General features: G+C 50.3%; 5 protein-coding genes across 5 annotated transcripts; 4 read left to right on the top strand and 1 right to left on the bottom strand.

The window, feature by feature from the left end:
- Positions 1–1,251: 1,251 nt before the first annotated feature.
- Positions 1,252–2,757, bottom strand: BDP55DRAFT_661017 (FMN-dependent dehydrogenase). Its single transcript, XM_060574681.1, has 3 exons — positions 2,377–2,757; positions 1,491–2,292; positions 1,252–1,432 (listed from the first exon to the last, which is right to left on the bottom strand). The coding sequence occupies exons 1-3, from the start codon at positions 2,688–2,690 to the stop codon at positions 1,400–1,402; spliced, it is 1,149 nt and encodes a 382-aa protein (XP_060430907.1). The 5' UTR covers positions 2,691–2,757; the 3' UTR covers positions 1,252–1,399.
- A 5,726-nt stretch (positions 2,758–8,483) lies between these two features.
- BDP55DRAFT_767613 (uncharacterized protein) lies at positions 8,484–10,556 on the top strand. The gene is made up of 2 exons (XM_060580995.1): positions 8,484–8,799; positions 8,884–10,556. The coding sequence occupies exons 1-2, from the start codon at positions 8,615–8,617 to the stop codon at positions 10,400–10,402; spliced, it is 1,704 nt and encodes a 567-aa protein (XP_060430906.1). The 5' UTR covers positions 8,484–8,614; the 3' UTR covers positions 10,403–10,556.
- A 765-nt stretch (positions 10,557–11,321) lies between these two features.
- BDP55DRAFT_727688 (uncharacterized protein) lies at positions 11,322–14,399 on the top strand (the record flags this gene model as incomplete). The annotated part of the gene is made up of 6 exons (XM_060579336.1): positions 11,322–11,762; positions 11,824–12,319; positions 12,377–12,739; positions 12,858–13,019; positions 13,075–13,883; positions 13,944–14,399. 6 exons carry the CDS (start codon positions 11,322–11,324, stop codon positions 14,397–14,399), a joined length of 2,727 nt encoding a protein of 908 aa, XP_060430905.1.
- A 1,533-nt stretch (positions 14,400–15,932) lies between these two features.
- BDP55DRAFT_608572 (glycoside hydrolase superfamily) lies at positions 15,933–19,308 on the top strand (the record flags this gene model as incomplete). Its single annotated transcript, XM_060571142.1, has 5 exons — positions 15,933–16,846; positions 16,911–17,040; positions 17,098–17,206; positions 17,257–19,027; positions 19,091–19,308. The coding sequence occupies exons 1-5, from the start codon at positions 16,060–16,062 to the stop codon at positions 19,306–19,308; spliced, it is 3,015 nt and encodes a 1,004-aa protein (XP_060430904.1). The 5' UTR covers positions 15,933–16,059.
- Positions 19,309–19,877: 569 nt separating this feature from the next.
- BDP55DRAFT_102450 (uncharacterized protein) lies at positions 19,878–21,613 on the top strand. The gene is made up of 2 exons (XM_060565311.1): positions 19,878–20,284; positions 20,345–21,613. Exons 1-2 carry the CDS (start codon positions 19,986–19,988, stop codon positions 21,558–21,560), a joined length of 1,515 nt encoding a protein of 504 aa, XP_060430903.1. The 5' UTR covers positions 19,878–19,985; the 3' UTR covers positions 21,561–21,613.
- The last annotated feature ends 19 nt before the right edge of the window (positions 21,614–21,632 follow it).

Genomic DNA, 21,632 nt, shown 5'->3' with positions numbered 1-21,632 from the left:
GCCTATCTTCGAGTGTAGAAGTTTCGCGGCCCTATTAAACCGGCAGCCCAGAATTCACTCAGTGTGGTTTATACAACATTGATGGCTATTCTCACTAGTCCGCGGGATAGAGGGAAAGTTGTCATGCCATCTTACCTAAAGTATGTACTTAGTGGAAGAAACATTCAATATTACTGCGCTTTGTACTTGTATACTTCAATGAGAGTAGTCACAGCGAAAATATGATCGCTCACAATATTTGATATTCAAATCGAAGTTCAAAACAAAATACCAGACACGCTTTTACTTGCTCTCATTATAAGCTAGTCACAAGTTATGCTTTGTTGAAAATCATCGATCAGCAATGGAAACTTGGCTTTGACAAACTCTATCATACCTAAATCAAATCTAACCTTCGTTCTATCTAGAAAATACCACGAATCGACCTGCGGGGGCAGTAAAACGCCACTGCCAGGTTGCCGCCTCGTTGTCACTCGGAACAGACACTTATTTGGTTCGTCCATCAGCACTGAGCCGCATCTTCTTTACACAATGACACATGCGTTCAACCTCGTCTTCAAACGTACCGTTGCCCTCGGGGGTGGGAGCATGAACTTGGTCATCCTGGAGCTTATCGGCGGAGGAAAAGTCCCAACCGGAGCCAAGGATTTTGTTCAATGCATCGTCTGAGAAGCAGCTGCATGATGGATGACAGTAAGAACAAAGCTTCTTGAACAGTCGATAGTCCTCAATCTTTCCAAAACACTTTGGATCAGTCTGAGAAGCACGTTTGCAGCTGACGGTTTCCTGCTCCAGACGGCTAATCTCCTTATTGCACTTGGCACAAGTGCGGACGATGAAGGTAGTGATACACATGGCGAAGTGTGTAAGTTCGACAATTGGGTACTAGGGATAGGGGCGAGTGATTAGACTTACTTGTAAGTCTATCGTGAGGAAGTCGTGGTATTGTATTGAGAAAAGCGTGAATGATGATGGTAATGGCGGTTAGGAGTAAAGTCTCAGTGGCACTTGTTCAGGCTTCAATGTTTGGAACTATATAGACTTCGATCGAGTTTGGAGGCTTTGTGCCTCAATAATGTCCACTACTTGGCATGGACATTGTTCCAGCATTTGTTTTGCACCTTGTAATTTCATTTTTTTTGTTGAGGTAATAGGACAACAGGATTGGCTCACTCAGGTCCGATTATCAAAGTCAAACAACACGTGCACTGAATAGTGATTCTTTATCTCTAACACAAAGAACTTTTGATTGAGGGTTATCAATTCGCAGGCCAAGGCTATGTTCAGTAGAAAGGAAAGAGTATATACAGCACTCATATGGTATCATTTACGTTGTGCGAATCAAGCAAAAAAGATACCCTCAACATTCCGACTCTCTATCTAGTACCCAGCGAAACGCTTAAGAGTACCAGTTGTTGGGGGTCCACTTGACCTGTTGAGGTTATTAGTGTGTGTTTTGAGTAGGGCCATCTAGATTGTGTTCGACTTACGTAGCTGGCGTCAATCTTCTTCAGGTCGGGGACACCGAGGTTGCCGGCGTCGATGGCGATCTCGTGCTTGAGGAGCTGGATAGCCTTCTCGACACCCTCCTGGCCGAAGATGTTGGAGAACATAATGGGACGGCCGAGACCAACAGCCTTAACACCGAGGGAGAGGAGCTTGAGAACATCAGCGCCGTAGCGGACACCACCGTCGGCGTAGACCTCGATCTTCTGGAAGATTTCGGGGTCCTTCTCGTAGATCTCGAGAGCAACCTCGAGAGAAGAAGGGGAGCCGTCGAGCTGGCGACCACCGTGGTTGGAGAGGATAATGGCGGGGACCTTGTTCTCGATGGCGGCCTCGGCGTCCTCAACGGTCATGATGCCCTTGATGAGGATGGGAAGGTCGGTCATGTTAGAGAGCTTGCGGTACTCGTTCCAGGTGATGAGGGAGTAGTCGGAGTCGGCGGAGCCGACAGCGAAGCGCGCAGCACGGTGACGGTTGCCATCGGCGGCGGAGTCGACGGTGTAGACGATGCCGTTGGCGCCGGAGGCCTTGATGCGGTCGAAGAGGACCTGGGTGGCGGTGTCGTTGGTGGTGAGGTACACCTGCTGGAAGGCGACCTGGCCCTCGGCCTTGACCTCAGCGATCTGCTCAATGGTCTTGGCGGCGTAGAGGGCGGGCATGTAGAGGATGTTCTCCGCAGCAGCGGCCCTCATCAGGTTGAGCTCAGCATCAGCGTGAGCGTAATCAGCGCGGGCAGCAGGGCTGATGAAGATGGGAGCAGAGAAGTTGTGTCCCAGGATGGTGGTGCTGCGCGAGTCAGCGATCTACAATAAAGCCAGAAACCCAGCAATGAGGGTTCGTCTAAATAGAAAGCTCGAAGCTCGGACTTACTTGAGGGTAGACTCAATGTTGGTGATGTCAACCATGGTGCGAGGGCGGAGGCGGTAGCGTCCGAAGACCTCAAGGTTGTTGCGGTAAGACCATTCGCCAGCGGCACCGTTGCGGTAGTAGGTGTAGTTCTTGATGGGGAGGTAGTTGCGAGCGGCGTACTCGAAGTCAGGAAGGCCGACCATCTGGGTGAGGTTGGGCAGAGCACCAACGGCGAGGTCACCAAGGGCAAGCTCGATACCGGTATCCGGCTCGTTCAGGAACGGGCGAGTGGCGGCGGCGCCGGCCGCGAGGGCGGAGATGAGAGCAGCACGCATCTTGTCAGATAATGAGTGAATGTGGGTGAGTGATGACGGTGAGCACGTATGTGTTGAGTCTCAAAGCCAAATCACTGGCGAAAGCGGACGGTCCCATGAGCCTTATTTATCATGACCACGACAATACCACTCGACGTCAACTTTTTCTTCTCTAAGCTCCCCCCTCCCCTATACTGCAAGTTTCTTGGCATCACTCCGAGCCTCCTTGCTCATATCCGCATTCGGTTCGAGGAGCGGGCCAAGCGGTTGCTACCCAAGGTCTACATGTTTAGAGGTATTAATCCCAATGGGCTCCATGACGTGCGCCATGGGTGTCGTTGAGCACCAGGAGACATCAGCAGGAACGGGGACGGCGGCCCCGTTTTCCAATGAAGAGATGCTGGTGGGAGCTCTTCTCTAAGTCTCTGCGCATGATGTCCCCGACACTGAGGGATGGCTGCATCCAGGGAAGGTCGGTCTTGGCGGACGGGCTGTCTCGATTCTTTCGGACAAGTCGGGTGGCACTCTGTAGTCCCAGGAAACTTGGACAAGCGGGTCTAGAGGAAAATCCAGGCCCCAAATCCGGAAGCTTGACTTGGGCCTGTTATGAGAGAATGACGGTGGGATAGCAACGATGGTTCAAACTCAGATAAACGACGTCGACCCGCTGCCAAGCTGAATGGTGCTGCAATGCCTCCCTGATCCGGGGAGAAGCCCGTTATCAGATCTAGTAGGGTGGACCAGCGAGTGCCGTTAACGACCCAAGAACTGGCGTATCAAGTTGATGGGTGAGTGACGGGATGGAGCTAGTTTCACGTTTTTTTACCTTCTCTTCTTCTGCCTTCCTGTCTGTGCTCCTCCCTCGGTTCCCCTCTGCAGACTCCAGAAAAAGAGCATCCACTAGCGGTTGGCTGACAAGGATAGAGCGGGTAACTGACTCGCCCTGGAATGAGATTTGGTAGCTTAATAAGGCGCTATCATGGCTGAATAATAACGGAGCCAAGTTAAGGAGCCAAGTCGTTGCACGGGGGGTGGGCGATGCTCCTAGCGAGCACATGACAGCAGCCCAGCCAGCGGGATGGGGCTTGGACAAGCGCGCGGGTGGTGACAACGTGAATGGAGACTGCAACGCTCTTCGGAAGCGAAGGTCCCAGAGGTCTGGATTGCAATTGTTGGCCCGGTCCTGGGAGAAACCCACGTCACGGACAGACTCCTGTCCCCGATCGAGGGACATTTGGGGGCTTTTACACTTACAGAAGTTCGGTCGACTTCCGACGTCCAGGCATCGTGAGAATTAGGAAGTTGGAAACAGGACGATTCCCAGCATCCCTCATTTCCTTCCGATGTCAACTCGCCCACGTGTCTTTGGAGATTCCTGATTCTTCGTCCCAGGTTCCCAGTGCACTGGCTCTACGGGCATTGATTTTTTCTCTGATCTCCCTTAATTGTTTGTTTGTTGTTTACGCTTGAGAGCGCATTATGCTTGAATCGTCCGGTGTCTGAAAACCATTTGTTCGCTTTCTTCTTCAGAAACAGGGATAAGCCTCCCGCTAGAGACACAAAAAGGGAGGTGGCATCTCCCATCACATTCCAATGCTACCTACCACATCTGCGCATGACATATCCTGGAAGCGAGATTTCGCTCAAGAGCTTCCTCCGGTTCGGTCCCTCCTTCTCTTTCTTGAAATGGGTCTGACGCAAGTCGAGAAGGAGTTGAGAAGAAAATTCTGACACTCAACTTGCTCAACTACATCCCACTAGAATATAGTTCCCGCAGTTTCCATCGCGAAAATTTCCGATACCTCGACCAGGGGTCCCATTTAGGCGTTGTCGAGTAACAGCACCCGTCCCTCGGACTTATGACCGGCCGTACTCACGAAACCTCGGATCCGTGTGGGAGCTCCTCGAAATTCCGGAAACAGTTTGCTGCCGGCGGTGGCAACCGAACACGACGCAGGCCGTGGCGGAGCCTTAAGGTCTAGGGAAAAGTCAGTCGTTCATCACGAATGTTTTCGTACGCCACATAGAGAAAATCGCCGCGCTTCGCCAAGGACTCTTGGACTCCGTGAAAGCCGTCAATTGCAACGGTGAGGCAGTCGATGACAATGCATTCTCGGTCTTGGTAACCGATAGCAACACAGACAATGGCCTCTAGCCCCATACTACTCCCTGGTCTCTCGGTGACTGAGCTGTGGCCCGTGGGTGTGGGTAAGGACTCAAGGAGAGACGTCTTGCGATGTTAATCTCGACGGAAACCTTAAGGTGCTGGGTTCTGGCTCCAGTCGTGACTTATGGGGCGCTGGTTCGTCTGAAAAGTTTTGCGGATACGCGCGGTAAGAACCCGGGTTGTCAGGATCACTCCGTTCTTGTCTTCTGCAGACCGACTTTCTCCATGTCAACTTAGACTGAGCAATGCCCGTTCTCCAGACTCCGGCATCATCTTGGTTAGGAATACTACTACACCTAAGCACTGCCCATGCTCGCTAGGAAATCATTCTTGTCGTCAATTTGGAATGTGTTATACCTGGGTTTTCATCACTCAAAATACTACAAAGATTCCCGGAATTTACACGATATATTGATCAGGCCCATGTTGCATGCGTCATGCGCCGCAACCTCAAGGCCCCTCTCAAGCAGGTTTCTGGAAGGTGGGAGTGCGTCGGGACCAACAAATTCTTCTGATCAAGACGATTGGAAGCCTCGTGAATGCAGGAACCACCACGGGGTGCCTGACTTGATCATCCGGATTATGTCTCCCGCTCGGGACCTTATTAAGCGCCCGCATCAAATACCGGCACTGCATGGGGAGCCCGGACTGCATCCAATGCTTTAAGCAGCTTACATGTCGGGTGCCAGAGTCCGACTTCGGCTCACAACCTGAATCCATTCCCAAGTCCGAACTCGAGGCGTCGATAACGTTTTGCGAGCCGAAAGATCTCGGACAACACCCGATAGCCCGAACAGCCTTCTACAGCTCATCGTGGTGCTGAGTGTTGACCAAATAAGTGGAAGAACGGTTCCTTGTCGGATATGAACCGGGCCTGATAGTGGACCGTAGGCCTCTTTACTTGCGATAGTAAGGTATATCCGTCGTAAAAGACCCAGATTCCCACCAACTCGCCGACTCCTCACCGACCGGAACGCACCTGCACCCTCCGCTAAACGAATGCGGCAACCCGTTTGTTGATAACGAATCCCTCTTACTGAAGAAGGTAGGTGAACCTCGCGAGCACGGATTGTGCAATGGTCCAGAGTTCAATGCCTGCTCTGCACCTTGCTTGCCCTGCACGCCTTCATCAAAGGCCAAACCACGCGTGTGGGCAAGGTGGGATTTTCGTGTCCACACCAATGAAACCTGCAAGGGATGCCAGATATTGATCTGCAATCTGGCCCAAGAACCCGACCACTTAAAGTCTACATCACTCCATTTTTTAACATGCTCGGTCAGGGCAGCTCCGGGGTAGGATTCCTTTTTAGAGTCCGCCTTGGAGCGCTGCACCAGCACCATTCAGAAGGTTAATTCGGCCCTGCGATTTAACTGTAACTAAATCCTTATTCTTGGTTGTAGTGATGGCACTCTGTAGTTGTCCTTGCGCAGGTTTCACCCGGGCCCCGCGACCTGCACTGCTTGGCGAAATGAATAGCTGAGAATAGGGCGGGCAGCGTCGCAGATTGAAATGATTTTGGGCAACTTTTGCCTATTCTTAGTTGATGAGTACGGTCGCAGGCTGAACCTAAGCAACCCACCGCCGCCGACATAAACATGAGTGCGATTTATCTATGTTGCCTACCTCTAAGCATCACTATGAACAGATCATGCTAGCGGTTCCAATATTTTCAAGGACCCGTGGCAGTTTAGAATATGTTGATAAGTCAATTCTCGCAATAAGATCAGCCTTGCATGTGTCAAAGAGAATTGTGCATTGCGCATAACTGTGATAGACTTCGCTAATTTTCGTCTGAGCTCCCCGGCACAGAAAGAAAGACGTTGAGAGCCTCAATACATCCATCTCGCAACATCTCAGCCCTCCTGAGGAAATACCATATTGCAGTGATGCTTTCGCTTGTGGGATAGCTCAGCTTGACATACGGAAGGAGCTGCGTGGTTTAGCCATCACCCGGATTCTACAATGCCGGCACAAGTACCAGTCAATATCAATGACCCTCCCACGTCGCTACTGGGGGGGGGGGGGGGGGGCTATCAAGCATGGTTCCTGAGTCACAGGAATTTCGGCCTTCTATCAGCCAAGTGAAGACAGGTATCTCACTATGCGGTCTTGTTGCCTGGAATGATGGGCTTTGAAATTGTCTTTCTCGATCCCACGTACACACGTACATGATGGGAATCCGTTGTAGTCTGAGGTTAGAAGGCTCAAGCAGTGCGAAATTCTACCTCTACTGTAAATTGCATGGAGCTGCATTGAGCTTCTTGCCAACGAATACATAGTTCTTGCCTCTTGTTTCTCGTGAGTTGCTGTGCCCTGACGGCTAATCTACCTACTCCAATGGGGCCTGAGGCAAGCAAACAACGTTGACCCATTGCCAATTGGCACCGGTTCCAGTAGGTTGAGCCTGACAATTCTTGACATCTGAAGCTGGAAACTGCTGCAAAGTAAGAATAGTATCAGTTACAAGGACTCTTCCGTTGCGGCTATGTCTCATCCAACTCCAGATAGCCGAAAACTCTCAAAACACTAATTAAATTGATCAATTATCTAGTTGACTTTACGCATTGACTGCTACTCTTTCCGAGGGAGGATGGAAGGCTTATAAGAATGAATTTCAACCCCAATATATGCAGGCGAGGTTCCGATAAAGACTTGATACGCAAGTAATTTTGCGTATGAAACTATCGAGTAGGGGGCACAAGTCTGTCTTGGCTCGATCTTTCTGTATGTTGACCAACGTTCTTACTTAGTTCAAAGGGTTAACAGATGATCTAAAGGGTTCTTAGAGAGCTTCCCCGAGGAACATCTATCGAAGGAGTTATCATGCCAGACATCGAGAATAAGACCTTTGCAAAAAGTCAACCAGCGTCGATTACCACTAAAGTACCATTAATACGGCCACCTTACCTTATATAATAAATCGTAGAAAATATTCCATCCAATTATTTGAGCTCTATGATGTCAACATCCCTTTGGAAAAGACACGTCGCTCCAAATTCCCAAGCTGAGCATTTGAGTACTAGCTCCTATAGCTGGGAATGCGCTTTCTCAACAAGCTGTACAAGCTGTACAAGCTGCACAAGCTGGTAATTGAAGCTTTCGCTAAATCAAAGCTCAATTTTTGCTACTTCTGAGTTGGAATGAGGCGATGACGTATCAGTCGTGTGCACATGTAGAGCCACCAGCATTTTCATATCCTACGATATGTCGACCAAACTTCAAAGACCTAAGGATTTCGGGCAAGTGATACGTAATTACTGGATGAACAATTCTCGAATACCATTGATGAAAGTTCAGGGCGCCGTTCTAAATGCTTAACCCTTATTTTTATTTATTTATTTTACAAAAAGGAAAAAAGAAAAAAAAAAGGAAAAAAAAAAAAAGAAAAAAAACTTAATATGTATGTCGAAGTCGGTTCGTACGGTAGCTATCATCGAATCTGTCCAGAACCAAAGACTCGTGTTGAGCAGACTGAAGGGAGTTGAGCCCTTGAGTCGCTGACTGGGTACCTCGATGGAGCAAATACTCGGGTAGACGAACCAGACCACCATCCTTCCCGGCCGTGGCTCGTTAGCTGCGGCGCGGCACTCGCGGTAAATTACCTTCTTGCCCCATTTTTCCACTTTGCGCTGACTTCAGCAAACATCAACGATATTCTGTTTCATGGGAGCCTGATGTCGAAAGCTAGTTGACCGTCAAACCTCAACATCCCCAAACGCCTTTGCGACTATCGATCTCCATTGGTAACTCCACGAAAACATTTCATGAGTGCCAACGATGTCTCTATTGCGCCTCCCGATTGAGCTGCAGCAGCGCATCATCTCGGAAACGATTCCTGAGTCGATCGAGAACGTTGCAGTCACCTGTAGGGCATTATACGACGCGAGTGAGAGATACTTAGAGCAGCACAACAGTCTCCGAAAGCGATTCCGGCATTTTTCATTTTCTACCTTCAATACCAGGTTCGTTGCTGTGTGATGAGGAAAACCGATGATGCAACTCGTTTGCGCTGGCATACCTAAGCTGACAATAGCGTTGACCCACAGCTCTGGAACTTGGGATAATATTACCGCGAAGACTAGGATTTTTGTTCGTCATGGCATCGACCTCCTCATGAGCATCATACACAATCCAAGAATTGCTCGATATATCGAGACAGCTGATCTCAAAGCTGGTTTCGGCCGTGATAACTTGATGTGGGATGATAATCACGTTTCACACCAACCAGAAAACACAAGGCGCTCGCCACGGCTCACGAAAGGTGAAGACATCAAAGCACTTCAGCAATTTCTGCGTGAATCTCCTTATCTGAAACAGATCGGCGAACACCCCGATTTCTGGGAGGATATGATTCTGGAGGAGACTTATGGTCATGCCGAGATACTCCTACTCAGCCTATTGACCAACGTGCGGGAGCTTGCTCTGCCCACTGGCTGGCGGAAAGTTGGGCTACGGGGACAAGACTTAAGCGGAACTGGAAGAGATTTTGCAGTTTGGCGGGTGCTTGATCAAATTGTGTATTGTGCCAACGATCCTGGCTTCAAAGGTGCGGGACTCTCGAAGCTAGAGATTCTTCGACCATTCGCTGGCTCCGGTTACAATTGCAGGAACTCAATGACCTTGAACACACCCTTCTTGGCCCTCGAGTCTCTTCGGGAGGCATATATCGGAGGTTGCGTCGCCCTTGAAGACGGCTATACAGGCTTGATGTTTTCACCAGAGTACTCGAGCTATAGCCCACGTCTAGAAAAGCTGGAGTTGGTGGGTTGCACGTTTGAGGCATGGGAAATGCGTGTTTTGCTCTCCCGCATGCCCAACCTGAAGTATTTCCGTTTTGCATACGAGGCGAAGTGGGACGCATGTGGCATGAACTACGACTCTGGCGAGATCCTCAATACCATCATGGAGTGCACCGGCGAGACACTGGAGCAGCTTTCAGTGTGGGTGATGACGAAGTGGGGATCAATGGGGAGTACGCTCACCGACATGAGGGGATTCAAACGCCTCAGATCACTCGAGATTGATGGCGCCATGCTCATGGGGCCAGAATTTCGCAAAGATCATATAGAGGAGTCTAAGGGCGATTTCAATGACGCACCGCTCACCTCGCCGATTGACGAGATGGCTGCGCCTCGTCTGGTGGACCTGCTTCCTCCATCTCTCGAATCGCTTCGAATTCTAGCGGAAGAAGAAGAAGATGATGATGATGAACGATCTCCTGCGCAGTTGGCAAAATGCTTCAGAGCCTTGTTTGATGGGCTTTCTCAACGCAGACAAGACAGGCTACCGAGGTTGAGGGAGATAGTGCTTGAAGTATTGGAAGACGATCTAGATATCAACCTTTTGAAGGAGATAGAAGCCAAGGGGGCCACGGTCCTCTTGCAAGAGGCAACACAACTCCAGCCAGACTTTGTTCACGATTTTTACGATCGCTTTGGAGTCACTGCTGAGAGGGCAGATGTCGAAGAAGAGGAAGATGATGAAAATGACGACGAATGGGAAGAAAGTGAGGATGAGGACAACAACGGCGAATTCGGGGACAGCGAAGAAGATGATAGCGAATAAGAGGCGAAAGAATAAGGAAACGTCGAAGAAGAATAGGCAACGGGTTACGGAGTTGTCAATGTGTAGAAATAAGGATAGTTGACAAGCCTCGTGGGAGGTAAGTAAGCACCTTAACAAAACTCATGACCAACGAAATGCCTCCAGCAGTAATAGCGGTGGGTCTGGATGGACCAAGAACCCACGTCTGTGAATTCCACCACTTCAACCAGCACGTTAAAGCAATTGCGTATCGAGCTTTGGCCGGATTAATACACCCCGAGAAAGCAAGTTGTAGACGGTGGCTAAGATGTTTCGTTCTCCACACTTCCGACGACTGTGGACGGAAGCGAGCTGCACCCCAGAGTAAGCAAGAGGGAGGGGTACGGCATTAACCCCTTGACTAGGTTAACGGGCTTGGAGGAATCAGGACGTCCGTAGATACGCGTATTCGTTATGGCTAGAACCCGCTAGCGACAAACATCATTGAATGTCAGGCAGATATTTGGTTGGATCTCGTACCTGTTACGAACGTAAAGACTGCATGTGCCGACTTTCGTGCAAGCACCGGGTTTACTCCACATCTGATTGATGATGTAGTTTGAACTAGGTTAGTCGAACTAGTCCGGAAGCCCGATGGTGTGCTCTTTTCCCAACCGTAATGAGCTGCGATTGGATGTTACCGCCTGTTGTTATCCAGGTGATATTAACAACACGGTCCGACTTCGTCGTCAATCACACCGAGGAGACTGCCGAATATCCTTTGGCCCACTATGTCTCGACTGCAAGTTTCGTGCCTAGCACTATCTCGACAAGTCAATCCCTCGAACGTTCGCCATGCCGTTGATCTATTTAACGATTCATCAAGTCCTTTCCTTCGTAGTTGCTTGAGGGGCCCAGCCAAACCGCGACTAGATCAACTTCGAGCGAACTTGTCCTCACAATGGTCACATCCCGCCATGTAGTCGGCTTCTTTGCCCTATCTCTTACTGGTTGCGAGGCCATCCAACCCTCAAATTGCACTTTATCCCCAGACCACTTCCTCCATCCACCATCCCGAGAGCGTCCAAAGTTCAGATACTGGCTTCCCGACGCCAGTGTAAACGCCGAGACTGTGGAAGCAGACATCAGAGCATCCGGTGATATTGGAGCTGGGGGCGTAGAGTTCCTGCCATTCTATAACTATGGAGGAGAACTTGGACCAGCCCCAGCCGGGGTCAATTGGTCTACTTACGGCTTTGGTACACCAGCTCATCTCAATCTTTTCATAGCAGCCTTGAAGGCCCACAAGCAGGCTGAATTAGTCATGGACTTTTCACTTGGACCGAATCAGGGACAAGGTATTCCGGCTCACCCTGATGATGAGGGGCTGCAGTGGGACTTGGTACGTACATTTAGACTCCCAACATCTTAAGGCTGGGCACAATTGAGTTGATGTGACCAAGCACTCAACGCAGGTTTCCATCAGTCCATCCGTTGCCAGCCGTGGCGTTTTCAACGGAACCATTCCCGGCTGGGGAGACGGAAGATTGGTCGCTGCCGTGTCTACTGCAGTGGTATCTCGAGCGAATGTTTCTTACAACGTGACTGGCGTTCCTGGGGTCACCAGCCCGACGACTGTGGCTTACGAGGATCTTGTTTTGCAAGATGGATCTCTCACGGACATAACCTCAAACGTTTCCGGCAATGGCATATTAACTTGGGAGCTCCCTGTTTCCTTGACGAATAGATCTGACCACGAGTTGTTCTTCTTCTATGAAACGCTCTCTCACAACCACAATGTTCACTTCCCGTCCAATACGACGGCTACCATCTGGGACAACGGTTCCTACGTCGTGGATCACTACAGCGCCCGAGGCGCTCAGACAGTGAAAGCTTTTTGGGAGCAACATCTGCTCACTGACGAACTTAGAGGACTTCTGAGAGATGTTGGTAATCATGGTATGCCCTGTTCGAATCGATTGGTAGCCTTCTCAGCTAACCGCGTTGGGAACGCAGGATGGGAGGATAGTATCGAGATTCGCTCAAATACTTCTTGGACCCGCACACTTCCAACACGGTTCAAAGAGTTGTTCGCATATGATTTGAGACCATACCTGCCTCTCATCATTTTCGGTAACAACAATATCAATCTCCAGAACACATCCCCTGGTACCATACGCTGTACCTTGAACCGACCGGATCAGGGACAGGGTTACGTCAATGACTATCGTAAGACTTTGGCAGCGGGATATCAGGAATACCTCACCACCCTTTCGCAGTGGCTCAAGAGCCTAGGAGTCAAAGGACTTTCATCCCAACCATCCTACAACCTCCCCATGGATATGGAGGCTTCCATCCCATATGTCGACGCTCCAGAGTGTGAACCAATTCGTCATTCATGGGCAATCATATACTGGCAACTATCCTCAGACAACTTGGCCTGGATACACAGCTTTCATCTATTACGTCTCAGATCTTTACTCACCGAAAAGACCAGATTGGGACAATGGTCTCCAGGCAGCCATGGATTACATGTCGCGGCTGCAGCATGTTCAGCAACTGGGGGTCCCACGCACCGACATCGCATTCTATAACAAGCAGTCTGCTACTGATCCAAATCTAGAAACGGTGTACACATCCGAAGACTTGGTTGATGCAGGTATGTGACATCTTTATTGGAATTGAGCCGTAGATCTGCCACTAACATCGCGTAGGTTGGTCTTACACATACCTATCACCAGACAACTTTGACCTGCCCCAGGCATATGTCGACGACGGTAATCTCGCACCAGAAGATGCAGCTTATCAAGCCATGGTCATCCTTGGTTCTCAGAATTTGACGCAGCTCTCAATCGCCAAGCTGAAGAGCTTCACAGAAGCTGGCTTGCCAATAATCGTAGCTGGTTCAGCTCCTGGGCTCTACGCCTCAGAGTCGCAGATCATTTCTGAAAAAGACTCTTTCCACGATGAGTTGATCGACCTTCTGAACCAGAAGAATGTATATCACGTTGCAGAGGGCCAAATTTCGCAGAAGCTGCGCGACCTGAACCTTGAGCCACGAGTTGGCGTGCGAACGAACGGCACGTGGTATTCTACATGGAGGGATGACAAAGCAAGCGGCATCTCTTACGCCTACGTATTTGGTGACTTGGTTGCAGCAACAGGCGAGGTGGTAGTACAGTCGAAGAATACTCCCTACTTCTTGGATCTCTGGACGGGAGCCCGTCAACCGGTTCTCAACTACCGGACTGACGGATCTACGACAACTATCCCGCTCCAACTCGCAGCGAATCAAACCAAGATCATAGCGTTTGCTGCCAAAACCATGCGCGGTCTTGCGACTCCAGCCTTTCATGCTACGGAGGTTTCATCGAACGTCATTGGCTACGCTCCAGTGGGTGATGGCTTTGAACTACACGTCGCTGCTTCCTCGAATCCAGGGCTCATCAGGCTATCAAACGCCTCGGAGACCCCTCTCCATAGCCATGTGCCTGAAGCCTTCGAGTTGAAGTCATGGACACTGGTTCTTGAGCATTGAGAAGCCCCAGAAAACGTCAGCGATGCAACGATCACAGCTGTCAAGAGAAATACGACTCATCAACTCGACAAATTAGTCTCATGGAATGAGCTTCCCGCCGCAACAAACACTTCTGGGGTTGGCTACTACCACACGAACTTTACCTGGCCGCCAGTAGCATCGACCATCGGCAGTGCGAATGGCACGTCCTTTGGTGCCTACCTCAATTTCCCGCCTGTGCTGGATGCGATCACGGTCTACGTCAACGGCGCAAGACTGCCCCCTTTGGACTTTGCCAGTCCGTTTGCTGATGCCACGTCATACCTGGTGGATGGAAACAATCAGGTTGTCGCTGTTGTGCCGGGCACGATGTGGAACTACCTTCGCAGTATTTTACCCGAGATTAGGAGCTCTGGGCGGGAGTTTTCGTCATTGGCTGCTCTTCCTAAGACTGACAACGGGTTGGTTGGCGTGGTCACCGTTGTGCCTTTTGAGCCCTTCCACCTGAAAGCTTACCTATAGCCCTTTGGCATCTCTATGGCGGACTTTCATGTACTCACGGACCTACTGGATCACGAAAATGGTCGACCAGGTGTGAGAACACCCGAAAGATCTCTACCAGTTGCTTGAACACATGCATTGCTTACATATACGTATGTGAAAAATCGATTACCCGAGATTCTGCTCAACGCCAGTAGTCATCACCATGCGTAACTGCCATTTCGTTTTCTTGTTAGTGCCGAAGTACGTCGTCCCGTTGACTTAATTTGAGAGCAATTGTCGTCAGTTTTCTTCTCTATCGATACGCAAGGCATACTGCATTCAGTCTTACGCCAGTGGTAAATCACGACTCTCGCTTGATTGATTCCGTCATAGCCCCGCGTACCCGGTTTATGCACAGCCTATTCTGGGTTATACGACGGCATACGCGTACTGCCAAGGAAATATTCGCGTACAGCGGCATCACTGCGTTCGGTCGCTTTCGATAACATGTACTTTCTTGTAGGCAGGTATTGAAGGAATGGACCTCGCGATATCAACCACTGCACCGAACTTACTTTACGCGGCTCCGGAAGCTTGTAGGCAATCGACCTCAAAGAACTCATGGTTGGCACATTTTTGCGTAGAAACATTACGGGGAGGTTGCCGTATTTCATCCGTCGATAAATGTATTCTACCCCTCTCTAAGATGACAGCCAATCAAACCGTCAGTAATACGCGTGTTTAACTAAGACGTCAACCGCCCAGCCACATTTCGAGCTTCTTTGAAGCCCGTTATTGCCACGTCATATTTGGCAACGTCATATGACGGCGCAGTTCACATTCAACTCTCGCGTCGACCTCGAATCAATTTTTTTGGCAGTACTCCATGTCCTGCGAGCTCGGAGCGGGCCCGGAGAGCCTTGCCGGACGGCGTTAATCACGATGGTGGGAACGAGTTAGCTAGGTCTGGGAAGATGCGCCGTGTTATTCTCATGAAACCCTCTTCTCAGAACGAAGGGATGAATCTGACTTGTTAGAACCATCGATGCAATCGCTTTTTCTGTGGACCAGATGCAGATGCAGGTCCTCATTATTGAAGTCGCATTCTGTGCTACGGTGATCCTTGGGTTGTAAGTGAGTAACTTCGCCTCCTAAGGTAAAGAACCTTACGAATACGCGTATGACATGTCAACATTTCCATCCCAGGCAAAATACTCCGGCTCTCATATAATGACATCAGGCTTTGTGTGGTGATCTCTAAACGGAGTAGTGTACATGATGGGCCTACTGGCAAGGCAGGACCTTACAAGATGCGTGGCTCAGAAACCCAGACCCTTCTGCGCCCGGGGGGCAACTAGATCACTCACTCGATATCCGCGCCTATGCGAGCAGTGTAGATCGTAACCGGACAACATGTCGTGCTCAAGGGGCCGCAATATGCCCGGCCCGACGTCGATGTGAATGTTATGATATCAGGGCGTTTTGTCGATACCCCGCAGCGGTTGAAAGCGAAAGCGAGAATGCTTGTTGAATGTGTGGAAAAGTCAAAATAGGTTGTTTGCAAGTGAACATGCTTGATTGAATGATAGAGTCTTAGAGAGACTAGGCATATAAGACATGTCTTAGTCTTAACCAGATAAGCTCACCTATCTCTCTTCCATGAGAAGGCAACAGAGTTGTTTCCGATTGAGAAGTCGAGATGAAGCTCTCCTCTTTCTTAGCTGTTGTTAGCCTCCTCTTTGTGTCCTCCACGGATGCTGTTCTTAGCAAAGCCCATGTCAGGTCCACCAATGCCACTCAAGATCTGATAAGATGGGATGAACACTCACTCTTTGTCCGAGGGGAACGTATTGTCATCTTGTCCGGCGAGTTCCACCCATGGCGTATCCCTTCGCCAGGCCTCTGGTTAGACGTACTCCAGAAGATCAAGGCGCTAGGTTACAATGCAGTCTCATTCTACGTCAACTGGGCCTTGCTTGAGGGCAAACCGGGTGAGGTTCGTATGGAAAATGCGTTTGATCTACAACCTTTCATCGACGCCGCAGTCGAAGCTGGACTCTATCTCATCGCACGACCTGGTCCCTACATCAACTCTGAGCTCTCTGGGGGCGGATTTCCCGGCTGGCTACAGCGCAACAAGGGCGAACTGAGATCAATGGCCCCAGACTACACCAACGCCACCGAGAACTACATTTCGAGCGTCCTTCGCGTCATTTCGGCGGCTCAGATCACCAACGGCGGGCCCATCATCCTCGTTCAGCCAGAGAATGAGTATAGTCTAGCGGTTGGAACTGCCAATCTGGTCGAGTCAACTAAGCTCTTGGATCCGAACTACATGGTGTTCATGGAAGACCAATTTAGACGAAATAGTATCGTAGTCCCACTGATTGGCAATGACGCCGTGCCTCTGGGTAATTGGGCACCTGGATCTGGGAAAGGGGAGTTAGACATCTACGCGCATGATGCGTACCCTTTCTACAAAGGATGTAAGTTCTTCCTTAACCAGACCGCGTCAGTCTCCGATCTCGTCCACTCACTAAACGACTTCAGGCGATCACCCTACGGACTGGACGGATCTCACTGCTCTGAGCTTGACATACACATACCAAAATCATCTGCAACAAAGTCCAAGCAGTCCTTATGCCGTATTGGAGTACCAAGGAGGTGCTCCTGATCCATGGTAGGTTCTCCTTACATGACAGTCTCTTCTATCGACGCATGTGCTGATAGATCAAAGGGGAGGCGTTGGTCTGGACAAGTGTGCAGCAAAGATCAATCAGGACTTCACCCGCGTTTTTGTGAAAGAGCTTGTGTCTCGCTCAATCAAGATACTCAACATCTACATGGTATGTTTTCACAGATGCATATTCTAGCTTATCAATAACTTTGCGAACAGACATTTGGTGGGACAAATTGGGGAAACATGGGTCACTCAGAGGGCTACACATCCTACGATCACGGTGCTTCCATCAGAGAGAACCGCGGTATTGATCGAGAGAAGTACAGCGAGGCCAAGATCCAAGCACACTTCCTTCATTCTTCCGAGGCCTATCTCACGGCAATCCCTCAAAACGCCACGTCTACCGAGTTTGTCAGTACGCCAGACCTGCGAGTCGTTCCCATTGTAGGAGAAAAGACTCGTTTCTACGTGTTGCGTCATACCGATTACACCTCACTCAACCGCACAGCCTACAAGCTTAATGTGCCAACCTCTGCCGGCAACATCTCCATCCCCTTGCTGGGCGGTGAGCTATCTCTCCATGGGCGCGACTCCAAGATCCATGTCACGGATCATGATATCGGCGGTATCAACTTGATCTACTCGACAGCGGATATCTTCACCTGGAAAAAGTACGGAAGTAAAGTATTGCTCATCTTGTACGGGGGCGCCGGCGAAGAGCATGAGTTTGCCGTGCCATCCTCATTGGAGAAGCCACGTTTTGAAGGCAGCAACGCAACGACGCGCAATTACGGCAGCTTCAGAGCCGTTCACTGGAAAGTCCAAGAAAGGAAGCAGGTTGTACGTTTCAACAACTTCGAGGTCCATCTTCTATGGCGGAACGATGCTTACCGACACTGGATACTTGACCTTCCGAACGCTGAGAATGGGATGATTAGACCTACTCAAGGCAAGTCGTCAATCATTGCAAAGGGGCCCTATCTTTTACGGAATGCGACTTTTGCGGATGGTGTCCTTCACTTGACGGGAGACATCAACGCTACTACAACTCTCGAAGTTCTGGGAGGGGTTCCTTTGGATAGCACGCTTACCTTCAACAATGTCCCCCTTTCAAATGTTCAAAGGAAGAATGGCAGGCTCCAAGCTGAGGTCGTGTTCGAGAGCCCGACTTTCAACCTGCCGGTCTTGTCTGAACTTGAATGGCATTCAATCGATTCGCTCCCGGAGGTATCTAACAGCTACGACGATTCTGCCTGGCCCAAAGCAACTCTGGAGCGCAGCAACAATCCTCGAAGGCTGACAACACCAACATCACTCTACTGTAGTGACTATGGCTTCCATGGCGGTTCGCTTATCTACCGAGGTCACTTCACCGCATCCGGCAACGAATCATTCTTCAATGTGACAACAGCTGGCGGATTTGCCTACAGTCACTCTGTCTGGGTCAACGAGACCTTCCTCGGGTCCTTTGCTGGAGATTCTCATACTGCCAACTCAACGCAAGTATTCAATCTGACAAGTCTGAAACTCGTAGGCCCTTCTGTGTTCACTGTTGTCATCGACCACATGGGCATGAGCATGAACTTCTGGGCGCGGTCCGACTGGATGAAGCTCCCGCGCGGCATTGTTGACTTTTCTCTCGGTGGTCATAAACAGTCCGACGTAACATGGAAGCTAACCGGCAACTTGGGGGCCGAAGACTATATTGACAAGACGCGTGGTCCGTTGAATGAGGGTGCGTTCTATGCGGAACGTCAAGGCTATCATCTTCCAGGAGCGCCCACGTCTGACTGGGCTTCGGTAACACCGTTCGAGGGTACCAAGAACTCTGGGGTCGCTTTCTACAAGACAGAGTTCCCCTTGGATATGCCGATCGGCTACGACATCCCCTTGAGCTTTGTCATCTCGAATGTGACGGCTTCAACTGGGGAGGCAAGCCTCTTCCGCGCGCAGCTTTTTGTCAACGGATATCAATTTGGTAAATACGGTGAGTGAATCTCCTCCATCCATCTCACTATCGTACCCGTGCATAAATCTAATGTCCTTGCAGTCAACTACCTCGGCCCGCAAACGCACTTCCCGGTACCCGAGGGCATCCTCAACTACAACGGCAATAATACCGTCGCGCTCACTCTCTGGGCTTTGGATAGGTCAGGTGCACGCGTCGGAGGATTTGAGTTGGCAGCGGATCACATCGTTCAGTCAGGCTACCGAAAGCCTGGGCAGACGGCTCAACCGTCATGGGTAGAGAGGATCGGGGCTTACTAAGGAGGTTTCTTCTCGAAATTTCCTGCTATTCAATTCGATAATGTACATTACCCATTTCCTTTCTCTGGCCTGTTTCGGCAGCTTCTAAACCTACACTCATCTCCACGGGACTGCTAGAGAGCCCAATCAGTCTTTCGGCTTCTTCGGAGATCGTTGAAATAGGCACACAACTTATATCGCGAAATAAATCGTAGCCATTAACTACCCTGGGAATGATCGACGAGCTGAAAACGATTGCATGTGGTGTTGAGGCGCAGCCGTTGTCGATTGCATCTATTCAAGACACCAACCGGCTCCGGAGAACGGACATAAAACAGGGCGAGCAAATCTGCCTTGCGCGCCCTTTCCGGGCATGTCAATCATGTCGCGCATGACCCCAAACCTCCTCTCTCGGGCGGTGTGCATACCATTGGCTTTCCAGACGCTAAACTTGATTCTCTTACCGCAGCTTTGGCGCCGTGGGATTGAGCGCTCGACTAGGTGAATCTGGGCTTAGCGGCGCGGAATCTGCGCCGCTGTCAAGGTTCACAAGCGACTTGGCAGGCAGGTTGTGAGATGTTATGCGTGACCCTTGCATTCCCGCTCTAGACCAAAGATAAATGCCTGATTACCGTCCATGTTCCATCAACTTCGCAAGGTAAAGCCCGGTAAACCATATCAACATACAGAATTGCAACATGTCGTCCGTATTTGAAGACCCCTGGCCAAAGGACAGGATCAGGAGTTCGCTTCGAGCCGCCGCAGCCGTAAGTGACCTGGAGTACTTGATCAAGGGATGTATGTGTCTGATCCTAATGACTGTGCAGGGCCATATCCAAATCATTGAGATTTTCCTGAAACTCATACCGTACTTCAAACATGATGATGCGGGTGGTATCCATGACGAAGCTCTAGCATATTCAGAATGGCGCTATGTGAATTACATCCGCTACTTACGCATCTTCGGCGTTGCGCCACATGACTATCCACCCCCATGGTGAGTTTCCATGATTAGACCAGCGTCCATTTGTCAACTCTAAACAGCCGGTACTTGTAGGGACGTTGCCATCATCTGGTACTGCCATCTTCTATCCCCTGGCAAATTCCACCGGTATCTTTGGGATGGAAAGTATCGCAGCTACGGCCTGAACCATCATCACTTCCCAATCAAGCGTCTACTAGACCTCTATAACTCGGGTACATGGTCCGACAAAAAGGCTCAGAAGAAATGGGAACTTTACAACAAGAGAAACGATAGTCCGAGGCTACCCTTCCAGCTATGGCGTTACCCACCGTGGGAGCCCGAGCGAAAGTCAAAGCTTCTTTCACCTTTTTCGAACAAGCAGCCATGTCTGCAGATTAAAGCTGACCCGGCGATCATGATGCATGATTTTGGTCGTGAAATTGCCTGGTGTACTATCATGGGCAAAAAACAATGGGATCTGTCTGAGTGGACGGATGTGAGGATCGGGAAGAGGCGGGAAGTCTGTAACAAAAATAACCTACACAGCAGAGATGGAGAACTGTGTCAGTTGGCACCCTGGCCTACTCTCGATGATCTACGAGACACTCTGAACAGCCAGGTTGCGTTTTGGAAGACGATAATCTTGGCAAGAGACAGTGATGCTTCCTTTGCCACGAGTCTCGGCCGCTCAACTGACGATTACGAACGATTCATCAAGTTGCTTGGACGGCCTGCCGAGGGAACCTTTACTTCCCGCCCTCTTGAGTATGACATGGACACGATCTTCCGATCCAAGTCAGGAACCCACTTGTTGAGGAGCCGCTGCATTGTGCCTCCGACCCTGGCTATCGATCTTCTTTGGCATACGCACCGGCTTTATCCGGGATGTTACTGGGTGTGGAGCTTCAGCGTCGCAAGGAGGCTTATCGACTACGAGCACATCACATCGACTGCTGCAGCAGGCATATTCCTCAAAGACACGAGGGTTGAGTGGACGAAGAAGTATGGCACAGGTTGTCCTAAAGATCTCGTTGTGAATGAGCTGGGAGGAGACGGCTACGTGCCCGATGCTGCTGCGGTTCCACCAGGCCACCCTGCCAAAGTTAAGGCAAAGTTCGTGCTTGGCGGCACCAATCCTATCAGGAAGAGAAAGAGACGAACTAAAGGCGAGTATTTCGTCTTCGATGGGGTCTATGTGTCTTTTGATAGTGGTGATTGTGGTGGGGGGGATGGAGGCGGTGGCGGCGGAGACGGAGGTTGCGGTGGTGATGGCGGAGGCGGAGGCGGAGGCGGTGATGGAGGAGGATAGAACATTAGAATTGACCTGCACATGTTGAAGCAGCGGTTGTCTGAGATGTAATACCATCATTTCTATGATCAA

The sequence above is a fragment of the Colletotrichum godetiae genome (genome assembly GCF_030913485.1).
Source record: "Colletotrichum godetiae strain CBS 193.32 chromosome Unknown BDP55scaffold_16, whole genome shotgun sequence".
NCBI classification, from domain to species: domain Eukaryota; kingdom Fungi; phylum Ascomycota; class Sordariomycetes; order Glomerellales; family Glomerellaceae; genus Colletotrichum; species Colletotrichum godetiae.
The sequence above is the reverse complement of the archived record's forward strand: the minus strand, read 5'-3'. Positions and strand labels throughout refer to the sequence as shown.